Source organism: Rousettus aegyptiacus, unplaced genomic scaffold (genome assembly GCF_014176215.1).
Source record: "Rousettus aegyptiacus isolate mRouAeg1 unplaced genomic scaffold, mRouAeg1.p scaffold_m13_p_10, whole genome shotgun sequence".
In the NCBI taxonomy this organism is placed as follows: Eukaryota; Metazoa; Chordata; class Mammalia; order Chiroptera; family Pteropodidae; genus Rousettus; species Rousettus aegyptiacus.
In genome coordinates, this window is record NW_023416285.1 from 93848358 (window position 1) to 93864266 (window position 15909).

The following is a 15909-nucleotide window of genomic DNA, read 5'->3' on the forward strand; positions in this document are numbered from 1 at the left end:
TATCTGGGCATAACACACGACCTGCAGCTCACGAACCAGACCGTTCAAGGAGTTCCAGGTGCCGTGGAATGAAAGCAGAAGTGTCAGGCACGCTCACGGGGCGCTTCGCCCGCACCCCTGGAACTGCATTTCGATAAAACTGGGGGGAGTGATCTGCCGTGATTCAGAACAAACAGGGAAGGGGGATGCGGCTCCCCCCGACCCCACCACCCCATTGCCCCCTTTCTTTTAGAAGCCCTTACTAAGGCTCTCAGTAAATGAAACAGAAATTCCCAGGAGGAGACCGAGGTTCCCATCCCTTTCCATCCACATTTGGAGAGTATTAGATGGCACAATTAAGCGCTGATGATGCTGAAGGGGAATAATTATTTGACAATTACCTGAGAGCATCACATTCACTGTGCTAATTAGTTTTTGTTTCCCACAAAGGTTTTTCCAGGAGTGCACAGCTTCATTTCTCTTAGATTTAGCAAGAGGTTTTTCTCAAGGAAAAATAAAAATACATTTTCTGCACTGCTACACAAGTAGCACACCGCTGATGCTGGCTTCATTATATCACCGGTCCCTACCTGATCGTGGAGACAGACACGAGGCAATGAGCACGTGCAGGTGCTGGTGAACTAGAAAGCATCAGAATCTTCCCAACCCTCCCTCCTGCAGTTCCGTAGAGCGAAGGAATACTACCCTAAGAAACAGCTACCTCCTTTGTGGGGTCCTAACCCACAAACAAACAGCAAAATGGGACCCTCCCCTGAGAAAACAAAACCCTTGGATATTAGCACTCTAAATTGGAAATAAACACTGTAGATTTGGGTGCAGTTCAGCACAGGAAGTAGAACACATCAATGACTTATTTATTCGGCTCCTTGCAACACACAGAAAATATTAAGTTTTCATTGAAATGCAAATAAGAAAAGGGATGTTTAGAGTACTGATTAGCAGTATGAGGTTTGTTTCTGATTCACCACAGTGACATCAGGCCCTCATTGATATTTGGTCTCCACAGTCTCCGTACAAGCCTCCACGAGGAGCATGACCTGAATTCTGGCATGCTAGCGAGGTCATAGCATGTTCGGGTTGTACGACAGTTTACCAGATTATTGTGCATGCCAAAACATTACCTGTTTTGTTTTTGTTTTTAAATGAGAAGTGAATGAGTGTTAACTTGCGAGAAACAAAACCACAAGGAAGGGATAAAGAAAAATGAAAGTTCAGGAACGTGAGTTAAAAAAAGGGAAGGAAGAGATTGCAGTCTTTTATGAGAGGCCAAACATACTGTTATTATAGCAGTTAAGGGGAAAAACACTGAAGTGGAAAACATTCTAAATGATCCCATGAAATCCTAATTACTAGGCTCATATCTGAAAATCCCATCTCCTTTTTATCTTGTTTTGCAAGGCTCTTGTTCCCCCCAGTTCACTGCGTCTCATCAAGAGATGCCAAAGAAATCTCAATCCAGCAAATTACAATTAGATAGCAAGATTTACCAATTAAAATAATACCTCCAACCCAGATCTGAGATAACATTAGTGTTCTCAAATGCCAACGTGGGACGAGAGCTGGGTCTCAGGAAGCAGCTGATTCTAAAATATGCAGTGTTAACTGAAAAATTCCACCCAAAAATGTATTTTGGAAATTTCCTTAAAGGACCATATGCATAGCCTTGCTTCTAGATTCTCATTTTAATGTCCTCTCATGACCATCCCTGTAATATCTGTAATGGTTTTTTCCAAAAATACTATAAATGCCATCATAAAAAAAAAAAAAAAAGACCCAGTGCTTTAGACCTTCATCTTGATGGTAACTTTGTAAACCAAAAAATATTTTAAATTAAAATATTCTCTTTAGTTAACTGACATGCGGGATAAGTATAAATCTGAATCGAATTAGAAAATCAAGCCTGAATAGGTAGGTGGTGTTTCCTATTATGCTCAATCATTCACATGTTGGCACCATTTTGGTTTTCTGACAAAAGTCTACGTCATATTTAGTCCACAAATCTCTCTTCCCGTCCATTAACATGTGAACGTGCATTTATGTAACACACACACGGTTAAGCTGACTCGCTTTGTTGTTTCCTGCCTGTGTGGCAGGGCGAGCACGTAACCTCTGTGAGCATCACCTGTAAAATGGGCAGAATAAGCGCCCTGAAGATCTGTTGTGAAGGTTACAGGCAGTGTAAATAAAGCGTCTTGGCACATAGCAGACATTAATGTCTTACATTTTTGTCATATTAGGAAGGAGAGAGAGAAAGCAGTAATTATGTTGCCTTTTAGGTGGGTCACACTGCCCTTCTAATAGTTTCTTAACCTACAAAACCTATAAAACAAGGTCTGAGAGAGGGTCTCTAAAGCTTCTTTCCACTTGTCAGTGATGTCTCTAGAATCACCCTTAAGTTCAATTAGACATGGATAGACTTTCTTCTAGTTATCCTAGCTTGGGAGAACAAAAAGGGGAATTCTTATTTTCAATAACATTGCTTACCAAATGTGGAAAAAAAAATTTCACTTTAATTTGTTGGTAGCTTTTTCTAAGTATTTTATTCTAAAATCACAAATCTGTACTAATATTTTTGCACTTGCATTTACAGACTTTTCCACCTATGATTTCTCATTTCCAAGACAGAATTGCTTAGATTTGAGTTTAAAAATAAAATCATTTTAAAAACTCTAAATGCATACATATGATCATTAAATAGGTGAAACAAAGGAGAAAAAACTCACCCTCAACCCCAATCCAAAATCTGCTGTCCCAGTTTAAAACAGAAAAAAACCAGTTCCTATTTTCATGATACTTTGTTGCAAATATTCCACAGTAATACAAAGGCACAAAACTTTAACACTAGAAATGATTTAAAAGGTCCACTTTCACCTACAGTTTTGATAGTGAATATTTAAAACCCCAAGACTTAGAAGCATATGTGCTAAGAATTCTATACCACTATAGAGCCTTAAATGAGTTGGCTCTCTAAAACACTGGATGGCTTGTGAGGCCACGGAGCATAATAATTCATCTCCAAAGCCATTTGTTCATCTGCTTTGAGTACTCGAACATATTACTGCATCTTGCAAACTTATCTACTTGTGAGAAAATGCCACTGAAAATATGTGCTAGTGCTTTAAAAAAAATCAACTCCAGAAAAGCCCCTATGCTTTCAGATCCTTTTAGGAACAGGCCAGTATCTAACCAACTGCATTTTAATGCAAATGGCAATGTACTGTCCATGAGAAGCAGTCCGGAAAACAATCAGTCAGCACAGCTCTCGACTACACGAACATGGCGATAAGGTACAAACAGCTGGGTGAGTTTCAAGCATCTTCAACTTGTCATATGCAACCCCCCACCCCCCTGGCCACCACACACACACACCTTTCTATTCCTCAAAGATAGTCTCTAATGTGAGTTAATTACAAACTCTTGGAAAATATGCTACAGTATTCTCAGGGCTAAGGAGACACACAATAGTCATCTTGGAAACAAAATTATCATTTACAAATCTTCCATTGTTCTTTTTAAAAAGTTCAATTAAGCGATAGTTGACAAACGGTGGAAACAATGTGAGTTTGATTCCAAAGGAGACCATTTGGAAATAGCTAACATCTGGGAAGAGAAGTGGGGTAGAAGTTACGATTTGTATAGATGTTCAGCAGCTAAAATACAAAAGCCCTATTCTGAACAGAGCTTTTGAGCAAGTCACATTCATCCACCTAATGAAAAGGACAAATTAAACTTTCATAATTCATAATTTAACTGACACGAGATAGCATCTTTCAGAGACCATTAATACTTTAAATTCATACAGCATTCATTAGCTAGATATATTGTGCTCACTTATATAGCAGGTGACCATAAATTAAAATCATGACCAAGCCATTCTTCAGTTCAGCCCTGACGCTGTGGAGAGGGAGGAAAAACACACAAAACTTTCAAAAGCTAATGCGCAAACATATATTATATATCTATACGGGTGTATATTTAAGGGAAACAGGACAGAGATCTTTTAAACAAATATCACGGGAATGTTACTAACCAAGATTAATTTCTCCAAGAAAACTGACAAAAAGAAATTCAATATTTTAATTTATGTTATCTGATTATCTTAGTTAAGACAATGAACCTGCCTGCCTGTACAAGCGAATTAACATTCTTAATATCGACTGAAAGGACAATTCGCATTTAACAGATTCTATCGTCCCCTCCACCATTAAAAAAAAAAAAAAATTCCCAGGGGCTCAAATAATTGGCCGCCGCGGAATTTCTCAAGAATCTCTCGACTCATAACATTTAACATAGGAGAAAAGGAATCTAGCACCGTAGGGGAAAGTTAGCTGCCAGGGAAATAGATTGTGGAGCTCAGAACGGCAAGAAAACTGCGGAGCACAGCACCGTGCCAGAAGGCACACGGACGTGAAGTCCTGCGAGGTGCAGAACGCGGCACACCTTGCGCTGACTCTTACCGAGGAGAGCGGTCCTGTTTTCACTAGAGTACGGACACGGACCTTCCCGGCTCCTGGCAATCCGTTCTGTCTGTCTTCAGGTGTTATTCTCACGCCACGCCTGACCAAGATTCTACCGAGATGACAGTACCTGAGCTGGGAGGAGAAACTTTCTTATCTGGACTAAAAATGAGGCACACTTCCTCCCCAGCTCTCTACTCCGCATAAACTCTCCACCCTAGTTTGACGACATGTAAAACCACCAGAAGCGCATTAATTATTAAATTATAGGCTGCATATCGGACCAAAAAAAAAAAAAACCTCTGCGATTACGTAAAAATTACCACGAATTCCTGCGATAGAGCACACCTGGATATTTTAACGCGTTATAATGATCCCTTCTCCTTCCCCCCCTTTTCCTCCTCCCTCCTTCCCCTGTCCCCCCACAGGAGTCTCTGCGAACGGAAAGGCAGACGAGCGGGTTAATTCGGTAAGAAGGGACCTTTAAAGGGGGCAGCAGAGCCGCGAGTGCCCCGCGTTGGCGATGGCACGAGCGTGCACGCGCGCCCCGCACGGCGGACGCCGGTCCCGGTCCCCGGTCCCCGACCCCGGGTCCCCGCGCCGCCCCGCGCCCCGGGCACCCCGCGCGCGCCCCGGGCTCCGCGACGGCGACGCGCCGGGGCCCCACTCACATGCGCTCGGGCACGAGCAGGCGGCCCTCCACCATCATGTCCGGGAGGAAATCCAGCTTGAAGGCAGAAGTCATGTTCGCGGCGCGCGCGGGGGGCGGCGGCGCGCGCGTCCGAGCGGCCGCGGGCGGCGAGACGGGCAGGGACAGGTGCGCGCGGCCTCCGCGCGGCGGCCGCCCGAGCCGGCGCGCGTCACATTCTCTGCCCTGGCGCGCCCCGCCGCTCCCCGCCCGGGCGAGCGCGAGGCCACGGGCTGCGGCGCGCCAGGTGCGGCGAGCGGGGGCGGAGCTCCGCGCTTAACCCCTGCGCGCCCGCGGGGCCCGCCCGCCGCCGCCGGCGGCGCAGCCAGCCGGCTCCCGACGAGCCCGGCCGTCCTGGGGCGCCCCGCACCCAGAAACGCAGCCTGCGCCGCCGACTCTGCCCTGTTCCGCTCAGCTCCCCACTTCCAGTGCGCCTGGCGCGAGGCCCAAGAACCGCCAGTAGGAGGTTTCGTGCCAAATGCCAATATGTGGCCCAAAGCATGGTCACCTCCAGGTCAAAACCAAACTCCCCAAGCCACCTGAGAGGGGAATCATCCCGAGTGTTTAAGTGCTCTTGCTGCGACATGCTCGCCAGTGGATGAATTAACAGCAATGACTGAAATAGCATTCGTGGTTTAGCCGAAGTAAATATCTCATAAATGGCCCAAGTGGCATTTAGAGACGTGTCCCAGTGCTTTAAGGAGAAATACGAATCAATCTCTGCAGTTACGTTTCCTTTTGAATCATCTTGAAAACATTAAGAAGTATAAGGGAACGAAAATAAACAGTAATAAATCACGTTTTCTTTTAAAAAGATAAATCACAAGTTCGTCATTCCCTAGCTTTTAATGCAAGAATTAAAAACCAACGGTGACTTTATGAAAGTGTGTTAGGTCTGTAATGGCCATGAAGCTTAAACACCTACTTAAAATTTGTGACTGATTTACTGTTAGGAATTGAGAAAAATGCCAAAACTCTTGCACACGAGGAGAAGTAGGTGAATGTAATTTGTTCAAATTCTTAAACTAAGTAGTGGATACGGTGGCATGCTACTTTAGCATCCTCATTGTTCTGCCATTTGGTTATTTGGATGAAACGAAACTTTTCACAATGTCACAAGCATGTAAAACTTGTTCATGGCCTATTTCACATTCTGAAGCAGCATTACAAATTGCAGAGCAGACATCAACAGTTTGCCTTTTTGGTAATCATCACGGTAGCCGGGGAGTTAAACAACCAACCGAGTCACGTGTACTTAAATGTATCACGTGCGGGTGAATATAGCAGACGCTAGATATGAAGAAAAAGATCATTTTTTTCTCACCAACTTCCTGTCTGATAATGAGAACTGACTGTCTTTACAGGTTACAAAGGAAAACATATTTGTAAACCAATTTTAAATCCGTATATCAATGTTAAATCAATCCAGGCCTGATGCATTGAGCAAGATGGAGTAACAGGCCTGAGTATTCAATTAAGGCCATACATACATAATTCACTTGACTTCCTTCTTAAGCTGAAAAATATATCTGGCTTTAGACCAACATAGTTCTAATTCCACGACAGTTAGATGAAGGGCTGGGTCTAACTTTCATTTGAAAACACTGCCTTTCTGAGGAACCGGGTCTAGGCTCACAAGGAATTGAAAAACAGATGCAATAAAATGAAGTCTTCTATCCAAAAATGCCTGAACTTTTTCAAATAATACTACATGTATTCCGTACCCCTGCCACTGCAGGCTACCTTTGAAATTTTAAGAATTTTGTTGGTCTTTCAATAATTTGAATAATTAGCTGGATAAATGAGACACGCCTTGGCAGTTCTTGCTTTTCCGTACATTATCGACATCGATCCTAAGTGTATATAATGAGCTGACTATATAACATTAAGAAGGAACAGAACCAGCCCCACGACAGAAGGGCACAAACGCATTAATCAGAAAGAAAAGCATTCTCAGATCAGCTATGGAATACAGCTCCGTCTCTGTATCTACATTCCATAAGGTAGAAAAAGCTTCATTAACATGTACACTGCTGAAATATTTATTTCTCCCTTTAATTGCATGTGAATTAGTTGGGAGACGCTGTAGGGGAAGCCCTCATCCTGACTTAAGCCTTCTCAGCAGTTTGTTAAAATCTCGCCTCCAATCCCTGGAGGCGATCGTGGATTCAAAGCAGCTTTTAATCACACTATAAGGAGGGCGAAGTAGTGTGTAAGTAGGTCATAGAGAAAGAATTACAAGTGCATAGGTTATTGCCTTATTTAACAACTAGAGTGTACCAGAGTTTTCAAAGCACGTTTGCTTTGCCATTGAAAGTTAGAAGCAAAACCAGGGTCAAATATAAAAGATCACTTCTTATGTGACGTACAGTGAACCACGGAAAGCTTACGGGGTGCTGCTGCGTTTAAATAGTTCGGCTGCCAAGTACATAAGCAATGTAGCGATTGCGCAGGCACTCGAGGCGGGTGCCAGGGAAAAACAAAATACCCACAAACACACGCACGCACCACGCGGTTTTGCTCCCACGATCACAGCACACGTAAAATAATAGTCATTCTCAAAAAATACAAATTTTAAAAGCTCTTGAGCTCGAAAACAAAAACACCGAACTAAATACCACTTGATGAAAAAGCTTAAATTTCTCATTTCACTGCTTTGGCAGAAGACCAAAAAAAAAAAAAAAAAAAAAAAAAAAAAAAAAAACGATCTGGAAACAGCCCAGTGTGGACCCCCTTTCCCATTTCTGTGCAGCGAAGAGCCGTCAGGTAGCCTGTTCTGGCAGCTGGAGCTCCCCTGGGCTGCTCTCAAACACGCGGTTCAGCGAGGCTGTTTTATAGCCAAGGATCTTATCGCCCGCAGTGAATGAGGATGGGGCCATCGCCGGGCTCCTCTTGTGGACATGACCTGGTGGGTGACACGACTGTGTGCTGACATCACTGGGGACGGGGCTGCTGGGAACCGTGAAGTTTCCTCAGTTTTGGCTCCGACGTAGAAAAACCTGAAGCTCTTCCCTTCACCCATCCCCCTACTTTTCCTAATTGTCTCTCTCTCTCTCTCTCTTTTTTTTTTTTTAATCAACTTGCTATTCATTTCCCAAACAAAAGGCAATTCAAGATTGGAAGCACTTCAAGGGAAAGTTTCTGAATGACCTCATTTTCTATGAGGCCTTCCAAGGCATTCGGGTGCACTGTGCTGTTTCAGCAAACCTCTTTCCCTCTCATGCCTCATCTCAAACTGAGTTTTGTCCAATGGTCATTGTTTGAGCACTGAATTATCACCGGCACTTAATAAAAAAAAAAAAAAGAAGAAGAAAAAACTCTCAATAGAAACAGAGCGATAATAAATGCATTTGTGCATAAAGTATGCACTGTTTGAATTCAAAGAATCCTATTCCTGTCATCCCACTCAATGAATGAACCAAAATACAGTCCTTTGACTAGAGACCCTTGGACATTTTTGCATGAAGTGTATATTATAATTAGAGACTGGTGCCTGATATAAAGTGATTGATGTTCATAACCAAACAATTAATTTTCTTTTCCTGCAAACAACACTGTATATTTCATGACAGATTTCCATTTAAAAAAAAATTATTCCTATACATGACTTCATGCATCAGAATCTCTTTAAAAGCAGACTACCAACTATGCAACTATAGAAGAGCCAGCATTGCTCTGTCTACTTAGAAAGCCACCTTTGCAAAAGGGTTTTCTTCCCCCCTGTCATTTCTGGCTCATCATTATAAACTAGAATCCAAAATGTCTTTCCTCTATCACATTTTCAAATCGAATTTTATTAACATAGCTGTTTAGGCTTTAAAAAAGCCCACTGTGCTTGGAGCCATTTGGAGCAAGAAATACAGACCCTATAAGGGGATTTTCCATCATTTCTAGCCAATAATTTTGAAATCCACATGAATTTTAAGTACCTAAGAGAGTATCTGACTTTGTGACCATGTGTTTGTTCTTGGCTTACCCAGTTTCATTAGCAACTTGCAATTAAAAAAAAAAAATCCTTAAGTGATACATTGTAAATATACTGTTTCTGAGTTCTTTAAGTGTCATTTAAAAAATAAATACTTAGATCACCAATTATAAGTTTTAAATGATCACCTTTTTATATGCCTCCTCCCTCCCCCCAATTTGAAAGCTTCTGGAATGGTGATTTTATCACATTCTTAAAACAACTTAAGTGAAATTAAATGCCAATAAAGATGAAATAGTTATTAAACTCATATTTTACATTTTTATGGGAATTTTAAGTAGTCGCTCTCCCTTGAGAACAGCTGCTACTGGCTTTTTGCAATCTTGTGTTTTTTTGTCTGAATCTGTTTTTAATAGAGTGAAAATGCATGACAGTGAATTTCTCTTCCTCCTGAAGAGGCTCTCACATGGAAGGCAGCCCCGTGCATACATACACCTCTGCGCGCGGGGGGCAGGTGTCCCTCCGGGGCAGCGTCCACCCCGGGGGGTGGTGACATGGTAACACTGCTGGTCCCTCAGACCTGGGCCCAGTGGGCTCCTCACGACCCTCTCTGACGTGCCCTTCCCTTTCCCCGCCTTTCTCCATTACACCGCGGCTGATTCTTTGTTTTGGGTCCCCTCTCAGTTTTCTTTCTTCTTTCTTTTTCCTTCCTTCCTTCCTTCCTTCCTTCCTTCCTTCCTTCCTTCCTTCCTTCCTTCCTTCCTTCCTCCCTCCCTCCCTCCCTCCCTCTTCCTTGTTTCCTTCTTTCTTTCCTTCCTTCTTTCCTTCTTTCCCTTCCCCTTCCTTCCTTCCTTCCTTCCTTCCTTCCTTCCTTCCTTCCTTCCTTCCTTCCTTCCTTCCTTCCTCTTTCTTTCTTTCTTTCTTTCTTTCTTTCTTTCTTTCTTTCTTTCTTTTTCTTTCTCCTTTATCCCCTTTTCTCCCTCAAAGGGAAGTCAGACAATGCCAGAAGCTTCCCTCTATAGCTGCTGCCTGTCTGAAGAGGCAGGTGACTACAAAAGTGAAGTGACTTGTTGGCCGCTTGCTTCTCTGCGAGAGGAATCGAGTTTGCCTTGCCTTGACCCAGGCTGCTGGCTGGCCTAGGAGTGGCTGTCTCTGGAGCTGGAGTTTCCTTCCAGACATAACCAGGGGCAGGAGGAGGACAACGTAAGACTGTGTCCCCTGAAGTGAGTAAATCGGATGTGAAAACTGGGAAGGAGAAGAATGGAGAAAGGATGGATGGAGAGAAGAAAAAGGCTTGTCTGTCCAACATGATGATTTGCACACAAAGGCACTCAGGGGGGAAAAAAACAAACAAAAAAACCCCAAAAAACCAAAAAAACAACAACCTCAGAAGGAATGTTCAAGTGGCCTCTGGAAGGTGCCGAGATTTGTCAAGCTTATACCCGGTACCCTTATCTGGTGCCAGACTGGCGGCGGGAGCAAAATTTATACCCATCGGGGTGAGGTTTTTCATTCCCTGGCAGTCTGCTCGTCCGCACCCGCACCCCCACAGCATGTTTTCCGCAATTGGCCCAAAGTTCTCATCTTACTGTCACGTGCCGTTCAAGTAAAAAAGGAGAGAGGACCGCCTGACAAACAACAGCTGAGCGGCAACAGCTGGCTGGGTACAGTCGGAGGCTTCGCACGGGGGCCAGGGCGAAAGCGGGAACAGGTGGGGGTGGCAGAGGGGGAGGGAAGTTTCGGCCGGAGGGTGGGGTTGTCTGAGACAGGCCTTGGCCAGAATCCAAATCTCGGCTGCAGAGGAAATTTCGGGGGGCACGACAGCCCCCATTTGCCTGCACGTCTCCCCCCTTTCCTGAACAAAGGAATCAGAGTGAGGATTAAGCCAGCCAAAGCCTGGGGTTCTGTGAAACAAAGTGCGCGAATCCACTCACGGTGAGGACAGAGGCCCGCCACCGGCTCTTGCTTGGGAGGATCAGAAGTCATCTGATACGGCGCATGCGGACCGGACTCCTTAGGGCAAATGCTACTTTTAAATGGGGTGAAGACGATGATAAGATTTGAGAATTGCACCTGTTGGATTCTGTACTTGATTCTGTCCCAGAGTCGATGGACACTGGGAACACGTCATTTAATTTTCTGATCCATCTGTTGGACACTTGTCATAATGCGTGGCCTTCATTTCCTCGTAGGGATGAATGGCTGAAAAATCAAACCTACCATGATCCTCAGATAAGAAGTACAATGTATTAACCTAATTATTCCTACAGCAATTATATAACCGAGCTATTAAAGTGACATGGAGGTTGGAAATACATTAAGGTTTTGAGTACAGGAAATTTATTTTTTCCCTATAATGTGGTTCAAATCTCTAGCCATTTTTAGCTTAAGATAGAGGTTTTTGAGGATCCCAAATGACTTTTCATTTAAATTTGCTTTTGATGCTAATTCCCATGAAGTCCATTAGGAAAATTTTTTTTCTTTCTCTTAGGAAAAAAAAAAAAAAAAAAAACCTACCCAAAGTCTTCATGGAAAAGCGGTGGAGCTCTCCACCCGAGCTAAGTGGAATGCATTCTCTCTCAACTTATCTTGACTCCTGAATATAAACCTCTGTGTCACCCAACTGCTTAGCCTCTCTGGAGGCTACTCGGTACCTTCGCCCTGTTCCACAGGGCTGCGCCAAGGTTAGGGAGGAGAGGTGTGAATGACCTTGGGGACCTGAGGAAGGTGACGAGGCCGAGGATTTCGTTTTGTGGTAACAGGGAAGGTACGTCCAGGGCATTCTGAGGGCACGCCCCCCGACGCTCCCCACTCACCCTCCCCGCAGCCGGCCCCACTGCCCCTCGCTGACCACTCCGCTTGAGACCTGCTCACCCGCTGTTCTTCCTGCCTCATGGCTGTGGCGAGCTAAGACTGCGTCCTGTACTCAGCACAGTGTATCTTTGTGGCTTGATTGGTTATGATCGCGGTATGGCATTCTGGCCTCTGACCCAGATAAAAAGTTACACTTCCATTTCAAAAAGCTTTGAAATTGTCTATTAATTATTCTTTCCAACGTCTGTGTCCACTATTCAGAGCAAAGTCTAAGAGAGAGAGGCGTAGGATGCTTGAATTCAAAGACTCCACCCACGTGTGGGGCCGTAGAGGGGCGATGTGGTTAGAACTGGCCGAGAGCTTCCCTTTTTTCCTTGTTTTTCCTTTTTTATTGTACGGCTTACTCAAGGGCAGAGCTAGGAGGTGTGTGCGAATCAAGGTCTGTGGTGGAAACACACTCTGGAGAAAGGTCTCATTTTCAAGTGTCAAATATTCAATCGCTGTTCTCTCGGGCTGGCTGGGGAAGGGGTTTGGCCGGGTCCTGGACTAGCTAGCACCCCTTCCACCACGACCGTGTGTCTAGGGGACCGTCACTTTACCTCTCTCGGTCTTTAAAGTGGGCATGACAGAACTGTCCCCAACTCTTGGATATTTGTGAGGATTCAATTAGACAAGAAAAAGACGCTGTCTAATAGAGAGCCAGCAGAGTCGACTGTGAACGTGTTTTGATTGTGTTCCTTACCTCGGATGGGAACCCGCCCCGATGTCTGCATTCACCTGGAACCGGCTGGCAGGCAGGAAGCGAGAAAGCCAGTCCTAATGCTACTGCTCCGTAGCCCTGAGCCTCCCACTGACACCTCTACGTCGGAGGCCGGCAGCCTCCGCCGCAGGGAAGAGGAAGGGGCTGGTGCGTGGAAGGCGGGCGCTGAGCACTCGGGGCCCTGGGAGGAGGGCGCTGTCCCTTTTCGCCAAGTCAGTTTCCAAAGAGAAGGTCAAAATGCATCCCAGCTTCTGCCACCAGGAGCTCATGCCACCTACCCCCAACCCGGGGCTTTTTCCTTTACGGGGGGTACTTCCGACATCACCTCCGCATGAACAGAACCCCACGGAGAACTGGGGTCCCAGACCACGCTATTCGAAAGGCATAATGCGACAGAGACGATGACATTGCGGAGCCTGTGGCCCTTGCATCACTGAGAAGGACAGCTTTACGGGAGGGGTGACGAGCGTCTGGTTCAGGTCAGCGTTAGGCAAACCTGTGCCTGTTCTCGTCGGCTCAGGCTCCAGCTGGAAGCCAGCAATGCCGTCCATGAGTTTCCGCAGAGCCTTTAGCGACTGCGGCGGCCGCCTTTCTCAAGACAGAAATTAAAAACAAAACAAAACAACAAAACAGATATAGGTGTATCAGCTGTAGAACGCCAAACCTCAAGCTCTTCTTGGCCATCACCACAAAACGGGTTGAACCGAATGGTTTTAGAGGAAAGTTCTTCCCCCCCCCCCCCGCCGCCCCCCTCGGGGCATGCTGGTGAGTCCTGCTTCATGAAATCCAGTGATTCATCACAGTCCTAAAAGCCGATCATGGGCTGGTCAACTTGGAATGAGCTGAGGTGGCAGCTCGAGCTGTCTTGGTAATACATGTCACTCTGGGCCAGAGCCATCCTCCCCTGACAGATGCCATTTCCCGTTAACTCTGATGGCCTCGACATACAAGAGGATGTGCTTGGGATCCGTTACATAGTGAGGAGAACGCGACGGAGAAGACAGACAGACCCATCCCCGGCCATCCCTGACGGCAGGCACCACGTGACACAGAAGACTGCGTGTGGAAACAGACTGCTTCATCCCGAAGCAGAGTCAACCGGCACGTCCCTGAGCGGAGGCGCGCACGCACACACACACACACACACACACATACACGCAGTGCCTCTCTGGTGTACGTCTGGCTTCCATCTCGGTCTGATCTCTGTAGACTGGTACCACGTGACTGGAAAGTGCTCCAGCTCCAGGACACTTCATTTCGAGTCTTAATGGGCCACAGCATTCGAACCTCACATACGCGCTCCTTCCTCCGACACCCTCTCCCCGATGCCGGTGCAGTAAAATGCCACAAATTTTAATCCTCTCCAAACCATCGCCTCATCTTTCCTACAGAATAAAAGTCACTGCGAGTTCGGAAAAACTCTCAAAGCCAATAAACATTAGAGGAGCAATCGATAAGTTTTATGAAAGGGGAAATCTCCCAGGAATCACCAAAAGGTAGACAGAAATCCACGAAGGCTGACAAGGGTGGCTGAAAGCATGATTGCAAATGGAATGGGCTGTACTTGTCACTGTTCGAAGAGGTACAGAAAAATGCCGCGGAGCTGCACCAGACGCCACTAAACAAATTGCATTCTGTTCAGGACTCTTCCAGAAATCTCTACACGAGAACCTAAGCTGGTTAGCTCTAATTTCCTCGCTACCACATGCCCGATCCAGGCATGTTTTTCACGCACGAACCGCCACCCCTTGCACCCAGGGCGATCCTTCCCGCAAGACACTCTTCCCTTCGAATTTCACGTTTCTTTTCATCAACCTAGGTGTTTCCAGGGCTGTGAGCAATGAACTCTCCATCACCACATTTCACCTAATTAACCCCCCTGATTACAATAATTAGTATTGATTCACTCTTGGAATGACTGCCTAGGTATTTAGCACGGTCTGTACCTGCTATAAAGTTCCAGATATGAATGTTAATCAAATGCTCTTCTTTGTTTTGCAGCCCCAAAGCGATATTTTGCAAGCGTGTACACTCACGCTTAAAGAAAAAGTTGAGGTTTCATTTTAACAAATGAAGGAATACTTAGCCCCCTGAGGTTACAGAGCTCAGCCTGGATCTGCTGAGCGTCTAGGGGGTATTCCACAGGCTCGTGTGTGAAGGGACTCAGGGTGCCTTCTACTGAAGGAAGCCATCTCCCCAGTATGGATCTTTGGCTGTTCCTTTTCTGCAAGTCTGGGCTCAGGATTAAGATTTACTCTGACGTTTGTTTAGGTCACTGTCCAGGGGGATCATCACTCATGGAGGCTGATGGCAGGATACAGATTACGTATCTCGTCACTGTTGTGCAAATAGATGGAGACAAGTCTGCTGACTTTAGGCAATCTCATACCTTCGCCATCAGGCTAGGGGGAGAGATGATCTTTACATGGGACGCTGGAATGGGAGTCTCTGAATTTCGGCTGTTAATGGATCAAACCACAGGAGATGCAAACAAAGTGAGAACAAATTTCCCTTGTTCTTGGACCTAAGACTGTCTAGAAATCCAAGTGAAGAGATCACAGGTAAATAATTATAATTTAGTCAAAAATTCAGCATGGAGGTTCCCAAGTTACAGCTTTATTCCAGCTACTGACAGGCAGCCAGGGAGCACGGGAGCCTACTTTTCTTCTAAACCACAAAAAAAAAAAAAAAAAAAAAAAAAATTGCTTTGCAACTTTTGTTTTGGAATAAAAATTTCCCATGAAAGAAGAATCCAGGTGTGCTGGTAATGGTGAGCCAGGTTCAGTTATAAAGCTTCACCAATTACATTTTATGAGCTCATCCTAAAAGCAATTATTGGCATACCCGATGGAGTGAGCAGCTCAGATCCCATTGGAAGTAAAAGAACATAGTAAGACTACATTTAAAATCCATTCTATTCACAATGATAACTGTTAAAATATCATTACGCTGCAGATACATTTTGGGTCTACCCAGGGTCTGAATACATCGTCCATAGAAAAGTCTATAATTGAGGTAATTTATTTAGCATTCATTTTAATTATTCTGATTTAAGTATTTCATAACATTTCAAATCAAGCTAAAAAAATGGAAATGTATGCCCAAACTCTGAAAAATAATGTTTCATAACTGTGCTTTCATAAGGTATACATATTGTTCCTTATTCACTGGTAATATTGCTAATTCGAACCACAATATAATCCAAGGGGAAATGTTTGTAACTAAACATTATTCAACATTTTTTCCTTTAACAGGATTCCCCTTC

General features: G+C 44.9%; 1 protein-coding gene across 23 annotated transcripts in view; it reads right to left on the minus strand.

Annotated features, from left to right (window-relative positions):
- CELF2 (CUGBP Elav-like family member 2) overlaps nucleotides 1–15909 on the minus strand; it is a 718856-nt gene that overhangs the window by 265777 nt on the left and 437170 nt on the right. For 2 of the 23 annotated variants that reach the window (XM_036227094.1, XM_036227079.1), the window contains exon 1: nucleotides 5129–5217. The exons of 17 other annotated variants lie outside the window; for them this stretch is intronic. In XM_036227094.1, the coding sequence (XP_036082987.1) occupies nucleotides 5129–5202 (74 nt within the window). In that variant the 5' untranslated portion in view covers nucleotides 5203–5217. Of the gene's footprint in view, nucleotides 1–4457; nucleotides 4638–5128; nucleotides 5351–15909 lie in introns of those variants that run through there. 4 more of the 23 variants (XM_036227156.1, XM_036227130.1, XM_036227081.1 and 1 more) reach the window with 3 other exon arrangements.